Source organism: Staurois parvus, unplaced genomic scaffold, assembly GCF_062004578.1.
Source record: "Staurois parvus isolate SC_StPar_1 unplaced genomic scaffold, SC_StPar_1.0 ptg003127l, whole genome shotgun sequence".
In the NCBI taxonomy this organism is placed as follows: Eukaryota; Metazoa; Chordata; class Amphibia; order Anura; family Ranidae; genus Staurois; species Staurois parvus.
The window spans coordinates 30,629-49,032 of NW_028320923.1; the positions used below are offsets into that span (position 1 = coordinate 30,629).

Consider the following 18,404-nt stretch of genomic DNA (forward strand, 5'->3'; position numbering starts at 1 on the left):
AAATTTTAGCATCCCTTAAATCAGGGGGTCTCCAAACTTTCTAAACAAAGGGACAGTTTACTGCCTTTCAGACTTTAGGGGGAACTGGACTGCGGCCATTGGGAGTAGAAATTGTCCTTCTTCATTGGGAGTAAGCAATGCGTCTTTGGCATTTGGGGAGGAATAGCGCCCTATTCTTGGTGTAAGTTGGAGAAATAGTGCCCCTTGGTTGGTGTGAATGTGAGGAATAGCCCCCCTTGTTGGTGTCAGTGGGAGGAATAGTGCCCCATCATTGGTGTCAGTGGGAGGAATAGTGCCCCATTGTTGGTGTAAGTTGGAGAAATAGTGCCCGGTTGTTGGTGTCAGTGGGAGAAATAGTCCCGTTGTTGGTGTCAGTGGGAGGAATAGTGCCCCTTGGTTGGTGTGAATGTGAGGAACAGTGCTCCATCGTTGGTGTCAATGCGAGGAATAGCCCCCCTTGTTGGTGTCTGTGGGAGGAGTAGTGCCCCATTGTTGGTGTAAGTGGGAGGAATAGTCCCCCGTTGTTGGTGTCAATGGGAGGAATAGTGCCCATGGTTTGTTTCAGTGAGAGGAATAGTGTCCAATTGTTGGTGTGAATGTGAGGAACAGTGCCCCATCATTGGTGTCAGTGGGAGGAATAGACCCCCCTTGTTGGTGTCAGTGGGAGAAATATCCCCCTTGTTGATGTCAGTGGGAGGAATAGCCCCCTTGTTGGTGTCAGTGAGAGGAATAGTGCCCCGTTGTTGGTGTCAGTGGGAGGAATAGTGCCCCATCATTGGTATCAGTAGGAGGAATAGTGCCCCATCATTGGTATCAGTAGGCGGAATAGTGCCCCATCATTGGTATCAGTGGGAGGAATAGTGTCCCATCATTGGTATCAGTGGGAGGAATAGTGCCCCATCATTGGTGTCAGTGGGAGGAATAGTGCCCCATCATTGATATCAGTGGGAGGAATAGTGCCCCATCATTGGTATCAGTGGGAGGAACAGTGCCCCATCATTGGTATCAGTGGGAGGAATAGTGCCCCATCATTGGTGTCAGTGGGAGGAATAGTGCCCCATCATTGGTGTCAGTGGGAGGAATAGTGCCCCATCATTGGTATCAGTGGGAGGAATAGTGCCCCATCATTGGTGTCAGTGGAAGGAATAGTGTCCCATCATTGGTGTCAGTGGAAGGAATAGTGCCCCATCATTGGTGTCAGTGGGAGGAACAGTGCCCCATCATTGGTGTCAGTGGGAGGAATAGTGCCCCATCATTGGTATCAGTGGAAGGAACAGTGCCCCATCATTGGTATCAGTGGGGGTGAATAGTGCCCCATCATTGGTGTCAGTGGGAGGAATAGTGCCCCATCATTGGTATCAGTGGGGGGAATAGTGCCCCATCATTGGTGTCAGTGGGAGGAATAGTGCCCCATCGTTTGTGTCAGTGGGAGGAATAGTGCCCCATCATTGGTATCAGTGGGAGGAATAGTGCCCCATCATTGGTATCAGTGGGAGGAATAGTGCCCCATCATTGGTGTCAGTGGGAGGAATAGTGCCCCATCATTGGTGTCAGTGGGAGGAATAGTGCCCCATCATTGGTATCAGTGGGAGGAATAGTGCCCCATCATTGGTGTCAGTGGGAGGAATAGTGCCCCATCATTGGTATCAGTGGGAGGAATAGTGCCCCATCATTGGTGTCAGTGGGAGGAATAGTGCCCCATCATTGGTATCAATAGGAGGAATAGTGTTCTTTTGTCAGTGTCAGTGGCAGGCCACAGTTTGGAGACCAATGATGTAGACTATACAATAGTTCTTATATCAGCCGCCATTTAGCACGGTTGGTCACTGTACAGCTAGATATTGAGGATCTACAGACGTGATATGAAATGCAATCAGTTTCCACTGAAGTATTAACACCTTGTATATTATCATTACTTTTCAGCATTATCATGTCTCAGTTCACAGTCCGGCTGTACAAGGATTCTGATTATCACATGGTCAGGGGGCTGTTTGCTGCCAGTAGAATGGAGCTCATTAACAGGGCCTTTAGACAAGCTTTACATCTGCCGCACATCTACCTCCCCCTTCTGTCTTTGCTCTTTCTTCCTCTGCTAAATCCCACACTTGTTCCTGCCTCCATCGCTGCTTTGGTCTTGCTCGTTGTCTGCTTATGGCTTGGAGCCCGATATGTGTTCCTGTCCTCCATCCAAAAAGCTCTCGCCAATGACTTGTTGGACATTCAGAAATACTACCTGGAGAGGGATGGTCGCTGCTTTTGGGTGGCAGAGATGAGAGGAGAGGTTGTGGGGATAGTGGCGGCTATTCTTCCCTCTTTCCCTGACGATAAAAAACATTTAGAAATCAAGAGACTTTCTGTATCCAAGAACCACCGCAGAAAAGGCATAGCCAGGGCACTGGTCAGGACGATGGTGGACTTCGCTCAGAAAAGGGGCTGCAAGGCGATTATAGCAACAACAACTTCAGCTCAGACTGATGCACTGAGGATGTATGAAAACCTGGAATTCAGACTAATTCATGTGTTTTATCAGCCAATGCCCTTCAGAAAAGTACTTGACCTCAAAAGCTTTTCCTTTCAGTATAACATTCGACATAACCAGTGATGGTCAATACCTACAGATGTCTTCAAAAGCGTTCTACCAATATAACATTTCTCATGACCACTAAGGGTCAGTCCCTACAGATGACTTCCAAAGCGTGTTCTACGGATATGACATTCTACATGACCAGTGGTGGCCAATACCTACAGATGTGCTCAAAAGTTTGTTCTACCAGTATGACATTCTACATGACCAGTGATAGTCAGTACCTACAGATGACCTCCAAAGCGTGTTCTACCAATATGACATTCCACATGACCAGTGATGGTCAACACCTACTGATGTGCTCAAAAGCTTGTTCTACCAGTATGATATTCCTCATGACCAGTGATGGTCAGTACCTACGGATAACCTCAAAAGTGTGTTCTACGGATATGACATTCCACATGACCAGTGGTGGCCAATACCTACAGATGTGCTCAAAAGCTTGTTCTACCAATATGACATTCCAATAATGGTCAATACTTACAGATGAACTCAAACGTCTGTCATTCCAGTATGACATTCCACATGACCAGTGATGGTCAATACCTACCGATGTGCTCAAAAGCTTGTTCTACCAGTATATTACACATGTGCAGTGATGGTCAGTACTTACGGATAATTGCAAAAGCTTGTTCTACCAATATTGACATTCCTCATGATGATTGATGGTCAGAACCTACAGGTGTGCTCAAAAGCTTGTTCTACCAGTATGATATTCCTCATGACCAGTGATGGTCAGTACCTACAGATAACCTCAAAAGTGTGTTCTACGGATATGACATTCCACATGACCAGTGGTGGCCAATACCTACAGATGTGCTCAAAAGTTTGTTTTGCCAGTATGACATTCTACATCACCAGTGATAGTCAGTACCTACAGATGACCTCCAAAGCAAAGCGTGTTCTACCAATATGACATTCCAATGATGGTCAATACTTACAGATGGACTCAAAAGTCTGTCACTCCAATATGACATTCCACATAACCAGTGATGGTCAATACCTACAGATGACCTCAGAAGCTTGCTCTACCAATATGACATTCCACATAACCAGTGATTTGGGCATTTTCTGTAGCATATATAGCAATGTATTGTAGTTTCCTATCAGTTACACTTAGTTTAGTTAAAGTGGTTGTAATGTAATGGCAACTTTGGGAATTTCAGAAAAACTCCGGAACCAAACTTGAGGAAAACAAGCTTTTTATTTACCAGCTGGTTGACCTAGCCAGACTCGTGTCTGCAAGCTAAGTGCCTTGAAAAGCATCTTACATGGTGTATATATCAACAATTACGTCACAATGCATATGTTTCCTCTTTACCTTTTGTAAAATACATTCTGAGAAGTTCAGGATGAAAGCCTATGCGGTTTCACATTTAGATAAAATATCACCAACTGAAAGTTAGGGTGTCAGCTGCTAGACTGGAACACATTGTTCCACAGGAAATGAGGGGGAGGAAGTAAGCTGATGACCTGGTTCTGCAAACAGATGCTTTTAGAAACTCTGCAATATTTGGGTGCTGACACACTAACCTTCAGACGTATGGACAAATATGAACAAAGCATATAGCTATAGTGTGTACTTAGGGTTACCATGAGTCACTTCTGACAAGTTATCCTGACAGGAAGAGATAAAAGATAACAGGGAAGGGAGCTTAAAGCAGTAGTAAACTGCCAGAAAAAAAACAATGGGCCCCTGCAGGTTTAGGTCATAATGTACAAGTATGCACCGCATACTAGTACATTATGACGGACTTACCTTTACACAGAGCCCTCCACGCAACGCTGTTAAGGCTCCCTTTGCCGAGCCATCTTCACCCGGTCTCCTATCCGGGTTCACAGGCTCCACGATAACATCACTCCAACAAATGCGCATGGGAGCCCTTGGCTCCACCACAGAGCTCTGAAGGTCCAACACGGTATGCTGTCACTTCAGAGTACATGCACCAGGGACGTCACTGGCTGCATCTGTGTGAATATCTCATAAACAGTGTAAGTATAGGAGATATTCATTATACCTACAGGTAAGTCTTATTATAGGAGGTACAAGGTAAAAAAGAAAGACTTTACTTCTACTTTAAGCGCACTGCTGGTGATAGACATCCTCAGCTCTGTTCCTTTGTTCTATGTTGAAGGGGTGAGTCCCTTCCCTCCAATCAGCTCTTACAGCTCCCAACACTGAGCTCTGCAATGTGTAATTTCAGTTCTCTGTCTCCTTTCTTCTGACAGCTCAGACGAGCTTTAAAAAATTCTCGACTTTGAAATAACTGTAGAGGAGAAAAGACTACAGATAAACAGGTACAACTTACGTGGGAGGCTTTGTTTCTGTCTCTGTGTTTCACTTGAGGTCAGTCTCATCACTGGGTATTGTAGCAAACTTGCTCATCAGAGTTGGACGCCGAGTTCCCCTTTTTTATTAGAAGTATTCCTCAATCATTTATTTTCCACCCCCTCCCTTCCTGATAGGCACAGGGACAGATGTGTAAGTGTTAAAAGTTGCTGGCAGGCTGGAGCAGCAGGGGGCCCAGCACTACAAAGCCCCCATAGAGACAGCAGCCTCTCCATCCAAGGGACCTGTGTGATTTCACACCTCGGGGAAGGATGGCAGAAACTTCTCAAGAGTTCAAGGCATTCCCCAGAAGCACAAACAAGATAACATTTTTAACAGATCTGGTTTTCCCCTATGTTTCATGTCATGGATTATGACAGATGTTGGTTCTAATTCAGAGTTCACCCGACTGACCCTTCCCAAAACAGCGTATTGATCAGTTACTGAGAGCCATTCCCCCTGCTGGGGGACCTTTTAAAAACTCAGGTAACAGGCCTAAAGGGTGAAGCTGAAGAGATCTCCTAATTTTAACATCGTAACAGCAGGAGATCAAAGACCCTTTCCGCTCTGCAACTTGGATCTGCTTACCTTAAGGCTGAACATGGCAAGTAACTTAACCTTTTAACTTCTCAGTTATCTCTGTGCTGAGCTGTTTTCTATGTATATATAAATATATACCTTAGTTACATTTTCTTTGTAAATATTTTATTGCACCTGTTTGACTCTTTTAGTAATAAATTTTTCTTTCTGAAAGTGTTAAACTGTTTCTAAGCGCTTACTTGCAGTTCACGAATTCCTGCCTTTTGAAGAGACGCTACTGTGTTTGTTTAATCCTCTGCCCAATCGGCCTGCGGTGACCGTATTGGACAGATGACTTTTCAACCATTACAGTGTATATTGGATAAAGAGAGTTTCCCCTTTCTCTGTACAAAAAGGGGTGGTGGCAGTGAAGGGTTAGTTGCGTGATTAACCTGATCCAGTAACAAGCGCATTCAGGCTGCCGGTGCGTCGATTGCGTTCCATTAGCTGGACAATCGTTGTGCAGGGCGCAGCTGAGTGTGGCATTGTTACGCACGTCACATTGCGGTTTTAGATCGGCCGGTCCTTTGGTCACGAGTTTGGTGAGAAGGTCTGGGGTCTGACGCCGCGGGCGTGACATATTATTGTTGGTCGCGGTCGTGCGATTGTCGCATGTTGAGGGTGGCGATCGGGCGACCGTGACAGGTATATGTAAGGGTTTACAACCACTTTAAGGGTAAATTCACATATGTGGTGCCGCTGCGGATCCGCACGAAAATCGATCAGCTGCAACACCTGCACAGATGAATGCGGGTCTGCGGGCGGGTGCCATTAATTCTAATGGCATGCCGCCTGCACTGGAAATCGCAACCGTACTGGGAACCGAGGTTCCCGTGCAGGCTGCGGTTTCCAAAGAAGTGCAGGGACTTCTTCCCTGCGTGTTCCAGGGCACGGGAGTCCATTCACATGAATGGGCTCTCGTGACCGTGCAAAGCGCGGCCAACACGGCCGAAAATATATGTGAACCGGGGCTAAGGGATACTTTGATATTCCTGAACCACTCTTGAATATAGCACAGAAAATATGGAGTTTACTTGATATTTTTTATTGGCTACCTTAGTTACAAAATGTATAAGGCCTGAAGAAGGGGCCTAAGTTATCCCAAAATCTTGACCTACCAGCAGGACAACGACCCGAAACATCCAGCCAGAGCTACAATGGAATGGTTCAGATCAAAGCATATTCATGTGTTAGAATGGCCCAGTCACAGTCCAGACCCAAATCCAATGGAGAATCTGTGGCCAGACCTGAAAATTGCTGTTCCCAGACACTCTCCATCCAATCTGACAGAGCTTGAGTGATTCTGCAAAGAAGAACGGGCAGAAATGTCCCTCTCTAGATGTGCAAAGCTGGGAGAGACATCCCCAAAAAGACTTGCAACTGTATTCGCAGTGAAAGGGGATTCAACAAAGTATTGACTCTGGAGGGCCGAATACAAATGCCGCCACACTTTTCACAGATTTATTGGTCACAAATGTTGGAAATCATTTCTCATTTTCCTTCCACGTCACAATTATGTGCCACTTTGTGTTGGTCCATCACATCCAATCCCAATAAAATACATTTCCATTTTTGGTTTTAACATGACAAAATGTGGAAAATTTCAAGGTGTGTGAATAATTTTTCAAGGCACTGTACCATGCCACCAGAGAAGTTCCTTATGGGTGGCACTGGACTCTGTTGAGTGTGACCCCCCTATTGGTGGCTAACCTTTTGTGGCTGGACCAATCCCATGTTGCAGTCCCAAAAACACGCCATTACCTTTCCATCTGGGACAGGCTTAAAACGCGTTGTGGCCTGCAATGAGCCCACAACCCCATGCTCATCTTTCTCCATAACCCGGCATTCTACCCAACATGCACATCCCAAGCCTCTTTCTCTGCATGGTCCTCCGCTGGCTTGATCCAACCATGCAAATTTGTTTCCTCATCAGTCATTAAACCATTTCCTTCTCTATGTAAGTCCTAAACTTTCCCCTTATCAGAACTCTTCAGTTATCTCCAGATAAAACATTTTCTAACTCCCATGATCCCACCTGACCCTTCGACCCCCCCAATTATCTCTTTTTGAGCAGGCCTGCAAAAGTGATCCCCATAGGAGAGGCCTTTTTTCAGACATATATACAGTATATATAGGTGCCCATAAACACCAACTCCCCTTCATATGCTACTAAATGTGAGAGGGACCTTGGAACCACCCTAGACCCTGTTGACTGGAGCCACATATGGGAAGCCACCAAGTTATCTTTTCAGAATATTGTGGCTTTGACAACCAATTACAAAGTTCTACGAAATTCCTCATCAGACACTGAAAACGATTCTGCGACTGAGCTCGGCGATGTGCGAACTTGGCGCTCTATTTCACATTTCAGTGTTTTTGGTTTGATTATATTATTGAATTAAATTTTTTATTACTATATTATTATTTTTTATGATTATTTATTAAATTATAATATGATTTTATCCTCCCCGGGATGTTTACTAGACTCTTCTTCAGACAGATTTCAGGGAGTTATTTCTAAAAATTACAGGCCGACAATAAAAAAAATACATATTTCCATGCAAAAAATGTACCGCTTTGAGCACAGAAATGTGGACATAATCAGACCGCTAGGGAGGTTAATAGCATAAAGTAAAAAATATTGTTTTTTTTCTCAAAATTGTTGGTCTTTTTTTTAATAGCGCAAGTAATAAAAACTGCACAGGTGATCAAATACCACCGAAAGAAAGCTTAATTCGTGGGGAAAAAAAGGACGTAAATTTCATCTGGGTGCAGCGTTGCATGACCGCGCAATTGTCAGTTAAAATCACCCAGCGCCGTAATGCAAACAATGGCCTGGTCAGGAAGGGGGGTAAATCCTCAAAAGGGTAAGAGGTTTCCCAAATTTGTTGGGCTGGACCCCTTTTTTTTCAGATTTCTTTGTACTTCATCATCTATACAAAAGGTGTCAAACACAACAGGGAGTAGGGGGCCAGAGAGCATTGAACAAACAGAGATTCCTTACTCTATTATACCTGTAGACTACCTCATTTATCCATCTGATGCACTTACAAGGAGGGGATTGAAACTTGGTGGTTGTGTCCATGTGTGTCCACATGAACGCTCCGTGTATTCCTTTGTCTTTGACTACGTACGCTCCGTGTATTCCTTTGTCTTTGATTATGAACGCTCTGTGTATTCCTTTGTCTTTGACTATGAACGCTCCGTGTATTCCTTTGTCTTTGACTACGTACGCTCCGTGTATTCCTTTGTCTTTGATTATGAACGCTCCGTGTATTCCTTTGTCTTTGACTATGAACGCTCCGTGTATTCCTTTGTCTTTGACTACGTACGCTCCGTGTATTCCTTTGTCTTTGATTATGAACGCTCCGTGTATTCCTTTGTCTTTGACTACGAACGCTCCGTGTATTCCTTTGTCTTTGTCTACGAATGCTCTGTGTATTCCTTTGTCTTTGACTAGGAACGCTCCATGTATTCCTTTGTCTTTGAGTAGGAATGCTCCGTGTATTCCTTTGTCTTTGACTATGAATGCTCCGTGTATTCCTTTGTCTTTGACTGCGAACGCTCCGTGTATTCCTTTGTCTTTGACTGCGAACGCTCCGTGTATTCCTTTGTCTTTGACTACGAATGCTCCGTGTATTCCTTTGTCTTTGACTATGAACGCTCCGTGTATTCCTTTAACTTTGACTATGAATGCTCCGTGTATTCCTGTCTTTGACTATGAACGCTCCGTGTATTCCTTTTTCTTTGACTACGAACGCTCCGTGTATTCCTTTGTCTTTGACTATGAACGCTCCGTGTATTCCTTTGTCTTTGACTACGAACGCTCCGTGTATTCCTTTGTCTTTGACTACGAACGCTCCGTGTATTCCTTTGTCTTTGACTACGAACGCTCCGTGTATTCCTTTGTCTTTGACTGCGAACGCTCCGTGTATTCCTTTGTCTTTGACTGCGAACGCTCCGTGTATTCCTTTGTCTTTGACTGCGAACGCTCCGTGTATTCCTTTGTCTTTGACTACGAATGCTCCGTGTATTCCTTTGTCTTTGACTATGAACGCTCCGTGTATTCCTTTAACTTTGACTATGAATGCTCCGTGTATTCCTGTCTTTGACTATGAACGCTCCGTGTATTCCTTTGTCTTTGACTACGAACGCTCCGTGTATTCCTTTGTCTTTGACTATGAACGCTCCGTGTATTCCTTTGTCTTTGACTGCGAACGCTCCGTGTATTCCTTTGTCTTTGACTGCGAACGCTCCGTGTATTCCTTTGTCTTTGACTGCGAACGCTCCGTGTATTCCTTTGTCTTTGACTACGAATGCTCCGTGTATTCCTTTGTCTTTGACTATGAACGCTCCGTGTATTCCTTTAACTTTGACTATGAATGCTCCGTGTATTCCTGTCTTTGACTATGAACGCTCCGTGTATTCCTTTTTCTTTGACTATGAACGCACTGTGTATTCCTTTGTCTTTGACTATTAACGTTCTGTGTATTCCTTTGTCTTTGACTACGAACGCTCCGTGTATTCCTTTGTCTTTGACTACGAATGCTCCGTGTATTCCTTTGTCTTTGATTATGAACGCTCCGTGTATTCCTTTGTCTTTGACTACGAACGCACTGTGTATTCCTTTGTCTTTGACTACGAACGCTCCGTGTATTCCTTTGTCTTTGACTACGAACGCTCCGTGTATTCCTTTGTCTTTGACTACGTACGCTCCGTGTATTCCTTTGTCTTTGATTATGAATGCTCCGTGTATTCCTTTGTCTTTGACTATGAACGTTTTGTGTATTCCTTTGTCTTTGACTACGTACGCTCCGTGTATTCCTTTGTCTTTGATTATGAACGCTCCGTGTATTCCTTTGTCTTTGACTACGAACGCTCCGTGTATTCCTTTGTCTTTGTCTACGAATGCTCTGTGTATTCCTTTGTCTTTGACTAGGAACGCTCCATGTATTCCTTTGTCTTTGAGTAGGAATGCTCCGTGTATTCCTTTGTCTTTGACTATGAATGCTCCGTGTATTCCTTTGTCTTTGACTACGAACGCTCCGTGTATTCCTTTGTCTTTGACTACGAACGCTCCATGTATTCCTTTGTCTTTGACTGCGAACGCTCCGTGTATTCCTTTGTCTTTGACTGCGAACGCTCCGTGTATTCCTTTGTCTTTGACTGCGAACGCTCCGTGTATTCCTTTGTCTTTGACTACGAATGCTCCGTGTATTCCTTTGTCTTTGACTATGAACGCTCCGTGTATTCCTTTGTCTTTGACTACGAACGCACTGTGTATTCCTTTGTCTTTGACTACGAACGCTCCGTGTATTCCTTTGTCTTTGACTACGAACGCTCCGTGTATTCCTTTGTCTTTGACTACGAACGCTCCGTGTATTCCTTTGTCTTTGACTATGAACGCTCCGTGTATTCCTTTTTCTTTGACTATGAACGCACTGTGTATTCCTTTGTCTTTAACTATGAACGCTCTGTGTATTCCTTTGTCTTTGACTACGAACGCTCCGTGTATTCCTTTGTCTTTGACTACGAATGCTCCGTGTATTCCTTTGTCTTTGACTATGAACGCTCCGTGTATTCCTTTGTCTTTGACTACGAACGCACTGTGTATTCCTTTGTCTTTGACTACGAACGCTCCGTGTATTCCTTTGTCTTTGACTATGAACGCTCCGTGTATTCCTTTGTCTTTGACTACGAACGCTCCGTGTATTCCTTTGTCTTTGACTACGAATGCTCCGTGTATTCCTTTGTCTTTGACTATGAACGCTCCGTGTATTCCTTTGTCTTTGACTACGAACGCACTGTGTATTCCTTTGTCTTTGACTACGAACGCTCCGTGTATTCCTTTGTCTTTGACTATGAACGCTCCGTGTATTCCTTTGTCTTTGACTACGAACGCTCCGTGTATTCCTTTGTCTTTGACTATGAACGCTCCGTGTATTCCTTTTTCTTTGACTATGAACGCTCCGTGTATTCCTTTGTCTTTGACTATGAACGCTCCGTGTATTCCTTTGTCTTTGACTACGAACGCTCCGTGTATTCCTTTGTCTTTGACTATGAACGCTCCGTGTATTCCTTTTTCTTTGACTATGAACGCACTGTGTATTCCTTTGTCTTTAACTATGAACGCTCTGTGTATTCCTTTGTCTTTGACTACGAACGCTCCGTGTATTCCTTTGTCTTTGACTACGAATGCTCCGTGTATTCCTTTGTCTTTGACTATGAACGCTCCGTGTATTCCTTTGTCTTTGACTACAAACGCACTGTGTATTCCTTTGTCTTTGACTACGAACGCTCCGTGTATTCCTTTGTCTTTGACTATGAACGCTCCGTGTATTCCTTTGTCTTTGACTACGAACGCTCCGTGTATTCCTTTGTCTTTGACTACGAACGCTCCGTGTATTCCTTTGTCTTTGACTACGAACGCTCCGTGTATTCCTTTGTCTTTGACTACGAACGCTCCGTGTATTCCTTTGTCTTTGACTACGAACGCTCCGTGTATTCCTTTGTCTTTGACTATGAACGCTCCGTGTATTCCTTTGTCTTTGACTGCGAACGCTCCGTGTATTCCTTTGTCTTTGACTGCGAACGCTCCGTGTATTCCTTTGTCTTTGACTGCGAACGCTCCGTGTATTCCTTTGTCTTTGACTACGAATGCTCCGTGTATTCCTTTGTCTTTGGCTATGAACGCTCCGTGTATTCCTTTAACTTTGACTATGAATGCTCCGTGTATTCCTGTCTTTGACTATGAACGCTCCGTGTATTCCTTTTTCTTTGACTATGAACGCACTGTGTATTCCTTTGTCTTTGACTATGAACGCTCTGTGTATTCCTTTGTCTTTGACTACGAGCGCTCCGTGTATTCCTTTGTCTTTGACTACGAATGCTCCGTGTATTCCTTTGTCTTTGACTATGACCGCTCCGTGTATTCCTTTGTCTTTGACTACGAACGCACTGTGTATTCCTTTGTCTTTGACTACGAACGCTCCGTGTATTCCTTTGTTTTTGACTACGAACGCTCCGTGTATTCCTTTGTCTTTGACTATGAACGCTCCGTGTATTCCTTTGTCTTTGACTACGAACGCTCCGTGTATTCCTTTGTCTTTGACTACGAACGCTCCGTGTATTCCTTTGTCTTTGACTATGAACGCTCCGTGTATTCCTTTGTCTTTGACTACGAACGCTCCGTGTATTCCTTTGTCTTTGACTACGAATGCTCCGTGTATTCCTTTGTCTTTGACTAGGAACGCTCCGTGTATTTCTTTGTCTTTGACTATGAACGCTCCGTGTATTCCTTTGTCTTTGACTAGGAGCGCTCCGTGTATTCCTTTGTCTTTGACTACGAACGCTCCGTGTATTCCTTTGTCTTTGACTAGGAACGCTCCGTGTATTCCTTTGTCTTTGACTACGAACGCTCCGTGTATTCCTTTGTCTTTGACTAGGAACGCTCTGTGTATTCCTTTGTCTTTGACTAGGAACGCACCGTGTATTCCTTTGTCTTTGACTACGAGCGCTCCGTGTATTCCTTTGTCTTTGACTATGAACGCTCCGTGTATTCCTTTGTCTTTGACTACGAACGCTCCGTGTATTCCTTTGTCTTTGACTATGAATGCTCCGTCTATTCCTTTGTCTTTGACTACGAATGCTCCATGTATTCCTTTGTCTTTGACTATGAGCACTGAAGTATAATAATGATGTATTGGACCAGGCAGCACCTTCAGTGATGGAGGTGTACCACTACCCCCTTAGGGTGCGCTGAGCTTTGGGTCCCCTTAGCTCTGCACAGCCAGGCAACACGGATATTCCATGCTTTGCTCACTTGGAGTCAGCAAACAGTCCTTGAGCTTAGTTTTGTTGTTTTTATTAGGGGTTAGCAACTTGGATAAGGTCTGGGGGTAAATGGGATGTCCAAGAAACTGTAGAACTTGAGGACAACTTTTTAGCAACTACTGTATGTGCAAAGATGTGGATCGAAGAAAATAACGACAGTCTCAGTTAAGGAGCTTTAAAGCACCTTTGGTGTACCTCCTCAGACCCCGGATGAATTCTCCTCTTCACCCAGCTGCACTGAGGGTATCCCTGAGCAAGGGGGCTCAAGAACTGTCAATTAAGCAGTCCTGGATGAGAGCTAATTGGGTATTACAGCTGACCGACCTCTCCCCTTTAATGGCCCAGGAGTTGTAGGAGTACTCACGCTGTCCTTTCCAGTTAGTGTGGTGGGTTGGTGGCTGTCTTCAGGCCATATGGTGAGCTGGCTCCTTCCCGGCTAACAGGTTGTCCTCCCTAGGAGACGTTGAGGCAGTAGAGATTTTCCTCTCCAGCATCCTGCCTGTAGGTAGGTTCATCTCCCTGTGGCCTCCTCCCAGTTTCCTCTCAATCCATCTTCCACCCGACACTGCACACTGCTCCCCAGGCTCTGTGATATTTAACGGTTGTCCTTCGTCACCATGACCAGCATGCTGCCAGGGGATTGGCCAAGGTCCCTTAGTCATGCAGATCTGGGTCTCCTCCCCTCCTCTGCCACTCTTCTAGAAAGTTCTCAATGTTTCTGGAAGGGTGGTATGGCTCCAGAAGCCCTGATCTGTAGAGCTGCCCAGCCTGTCCTTAGGTGAACTCCTGCCTCTCTCCCAGGCTGACTCATCCCAGGCTGCTACTCAGCCTCTATCTACAAAAAGAGGAAACAAGAAACCTATCTAGCTAAACGTGTAGGGAATTACACAGGTTTATTAATAACCGCTGGGAACATACAAGATCGTGTTCAAAGCATAGGAAAATTCAAGCTTCATTTATACTGTTACAATGCAGGCATATTAGGTACAATATGATTGGTTGGTAAGATCTACAACATTGAAACTAACCATAAACCTGGTTCCGGACAAACTTATTCTTTCCCACAATTCCTATATGTTTATAATTTTTTTTTTTTTTTATATTAACAATTTTTATTAGTTTTCGTGAAATACAAACAATATATTTCAAAGGATCAGAAAAGAAAATAAACATAACAGAAAGGTACATCGATGGCAGAGTTAAATAGGGTCAGGACCAGCTAAATCATAATTAACAGTGTGAAAAATATCATGGCCTTGCAATGTGGGCCGGCATAGAAGAAGTGAAAGTATCCCATGGGAGCCAAATCATCTCAAATACAGCAAACGAACAACTATGTAGTGCAGTCAAATATTCCATCTGTCTTACATCAGCAATAAGTTTGTACAAAATCGGCATTGAAGGAGGATCAGAGGACAACCAACACATAGGAATGCTTCTCCTGGCCGCGGTCAGCACATGGACAGCGAGTTTCCTGGACAATTTTGGTAGTCCTGGGAATGGTAAACCCAGCAAAAAATGTAGTGGGTCAAGTGGGAGAGAGACATGCAGCAATGAATTCAGCAAGGAGAGAACATCCTGCCAAAAAGGAGCAATGGAGCTGCATGTCCAAAAAATATGATAGAGAGAACCGAGGTCTCTTCTACAGCGCCAGCAATCAGGAGAAGCATTCGGATTATAAGCATGCAGAACCTCAGGTGTTTTGTACCATAACATCATGATCTTGTAAATATTTTCCTTAAAAACCACACAGACAGAAGATCTAGATGCATTTTCCCAAATTTTCTGCCATGTCAATAAATCAATATCGCAGTGTATAAATTGAGACCACCTACGCATATAAAGGTGAGTATTGTTGGATAAAGAGGGGGCTTCCATAAGAAGTTTATATGTATTAGAGATTATACCCCTGTGATGGGGACCCTGCATACATAGACGTTCGAAGGGAGTAGGCTTCCCCAGAGTCAATGAAGGTGATAAAGTGGAAAAAAAGTGGCGTATTTGAAGATAAATATATAGGTGTTGAGAAGGTAAAAGGGCTTTTTTCTGGAGAACTGGGAATGAGTGTAACTTACGAGTCACCGGGTGTACCAAGTGACGCAATTGAAAAAGGTTAGCTACAGCCCAATGAGACATCCGGGACATGGCCATGTTGTCTGGGAGATTAGGGTTACAGAGGATATTTGTCAGTGGGGAGCAATCAGAGGCCAGTGAAAATTTAGCCTTACATTTCCGACAAACAGTCAGAGAAAATTGCATGGGACCAAGGAATAAATGGCGAAAGGAGGAGACATCCACTGCTGAGGTCGACCAAAGGAGAGAACATAGATGGGCTGGGGACAGTTGCAAGGATTCGATCTCAGTCCATGTGTTAGGAGGATAATGGGAAGACCATGACATGAGAAAACGAAGGTGAGTTGCGTAGTAATATGTTATTATATCCGGAGCCCCCAAGCCCTCCCTAGATCGTGAGGATAGCAAAACAGAACGTGCAATCCTGTGCCGCTTGTTGTGCCAAATAAAATGCAGGAAAGATTTCTGAAGAGAGTGGAGTTTGGGCATAGGAACGGGGATGGGGAGGGTCGCAAACAGGTATAAAAGTTTAGGTAACACTGTCATTTTTAATACATTAATGCGTCCGAGGAAAGAAATGGGCAGAGCATCCCATTGTTTCAGGGAGCGAGAAATTGCAATAAATAATGGAGGGAAATTGGCCTCGTATATGGATTGGTAAGAAGAAGTAAGATTAGTACCTAAATATTTTAAAGAATGGGTGCACCACCGGTAGGGAAAAGCTTCCTGAAGCGAGGATAGAACAGCTGGTGAGACGTGTATTGGGAGTGCCTCAGTTTTAGACGTATTAACTTTGTAGCCTGATATAGCCCCAAATTGTTTCATGGTCAGATGCAAAATCGGTAAAGAAGTAAAGGGACTCGTGAGTGTGAGGAGAATGTCGTCCGCAAACAGCGATAACTTGTACTCATGGGTATGGGAATGTATCCCGCGAATATCCGGATTCGACCTGATGGATGTGGCCAACGGCTCCAGTCAAAGAATAAACAGCAAGGGAGAGAGTGGACAACCCTGACGAGTGCCATTGGACATCTGAAAAGGGAGTGAGAGAAAAGAGGCTAATCTGACCTGCGAAAATGGGGAAGAGTAAAGGGCCTTCAAGGCTGCTACAAATGGGCCTCTGAAACCAAATCTCTCCAAGACCATGAACATATAAGGCCAACTTAACCGGTCGAAAGCTTTTTGAGCGTCTAAGCTCAATAACACAGCAGGGGTGGAGGATCGGTTAACCAGATCAATAGATCTCCTGGTGTTATCTGCAGCATGTCTGGAAGGTACAAAGCCCACTTGGTCCCTATGTATGAGTTTGGAAATAATTCCAGACAATCGGTTGGCTAAAATTTTAGTGAAAATCTTGTAGTCGGAATTAAGTAGTGCAATCGGACGATAGTTGTCTACAATAGAGAGATCTTTATTGGGTTTAGGGATAACCGAGATATAGGCACGTGAAAAGTCAGTCTGGGGTGTGACCCCCTTAAAAAGGTCGCTATAAAGAGAAAGAAGATGGGGAGCCAGGATACCAATAAAGAATTTATAATAAGAGTAGGGTAATCCATCCGGACCCGGGGCCTTACGAGAAGGAAGATGTTTATTCGTGTCAAGTAGTTCCTTTAGCGTAATGTCAGCATTAAGGATGGCAATGTCTGGGGGTAATAGTCTCGGAAGTGACAAGGAATCAAAAAAGTCGTCAAAGGATGACTGTGTGAGAGGCGGATGAAGGTCTGGGGTCAAACAGTTATACAGTTTCTCATAGTATGAGCCAAAAAGGGTTGCCATGACCTGAGGATCATAGGTAGGGCTTCCGTTTGGTTGGATTAAAAGATCAGGCATCGTAGAAGGAGACTGAGCTTTAAGTCGATTGACTAACATACGATGGGGTTTGTTGGAAAATTCGTAAAATTTCTGTTTAACCCACAGGAGGGACTGTGCAGACTTACTGGAGCCAAGAGTTTTAATGCGGTCATGGAAAAATGTTACCCTCCGGAGCCCAGAAACGGACGGCTTGGCCATCAACCGTCGTTCCGCCAAAGATAGTTGATGTACAAGAGAGGCCCTAGCACTCGCCGCAGATTTCTTTAAACGCGAGCCCATAGAAATACAGAGTCCTCGAAATACCGCCTTATGGGCCTCCCATAAAGTTGAGGAGGAAGCTACGGAGCCAACATTATGGGTAAAATAGGTATCAAGTCCCCGAGACAATTCATCCCTAAGAAGGTCTGTAGTGAGGAAAGTCTCATTAAGGCGCCAGTGACATGGTCTGGATATAGCAGGAGGAAAGAAAAGGTTTAAAGTCAGAGAGGCGTGGTCAGACCAGGTAATGGGATTAATTTCAGAAGTGACCAAGAGTAGAAGCAATGGGGCAGAGATGAAAAAGTGATCTAAGCGAGAATAGCTAAGGTGAGGGGTGGAGTAGAAAGGAAATTGTTTATGGGTGGGGTGTTTAATCAGCCAAGCGTCGAAGAGACGATGCTCCCTTATCAGTCTACGAAAGGATTTTGAAGAGGAGCATTGCCGCTTTGAGGGTGTGGATTCAAAAAGAACTTTCCTGTCCTTATGGGGGGAAAAAATCAAATTAAAATCACCCCCCACAATCACATGCGAGATGGAAAAAGAATCTAAGGCAGCTAGTGTTTGGGAAAGAAATTGCAATTGACCCGTATTGGGGGCGTATAAATTCAACAGAACAAGGGGAGTGTCACCAAGCATACATTCCAAAATAATGAAGCGACCTTTTTGGTCAACTTTGGAGGAAACAACCCGAAGGAAGCAGTGCGACCCAATCAAGATTGCCACGCCAGCCTTCCCGGAGGGATCGAAGGCCGAATAGGCTTGGGGAAAAAACCTTGAGGCAAAACGAAAGGAGCCAGCTGATTTGAAATGGGTCTCTTGGACAAAAATAATGTCTGCTCCTGAGGATTGAAACTCCTTCAAAGCCATCCACCGTTTTTGAATGGAGTTGAGGCCCTTGACATTATATGACAGAAACCTCAAAGCCATTATAAAATA

General features: G+C 44.4%; 1 protein-coding gene across 1 annotated transcript; it reads left to right on the forward strand.

The window, feature by feature from the left end:
• Positions 1-1,930: 1,930 nt before the first annotated feature.
• LOC149428572 (N-acetyltransferase family 8 member 3-like) lies at positions 1,931-3,768 on the forward strand. Its single transcript, XM_089667242.1, has one exon. It carries the CDS (start codon positions 1,931-1,933, stop codon positions 2,600-2,602), a length of 672 nt encoding a protein of 223 aa, XP_089523368.1. The 3' UTR covers positions 2,603-3,768.
• The last annotated feature ends 14,636 nt before the right edge of the window (positions 3,769-18,404 follow it).

What these genes read in the sequence shown, in the direction of transcription:
- LOC149428572 (XM_089667242.1), top strand. Translation starts at nt 1,931, where the DNA reads ATGTCTCAGTTCACAGTCCGGCTGTACAAGGATTCTGATTATCACATG.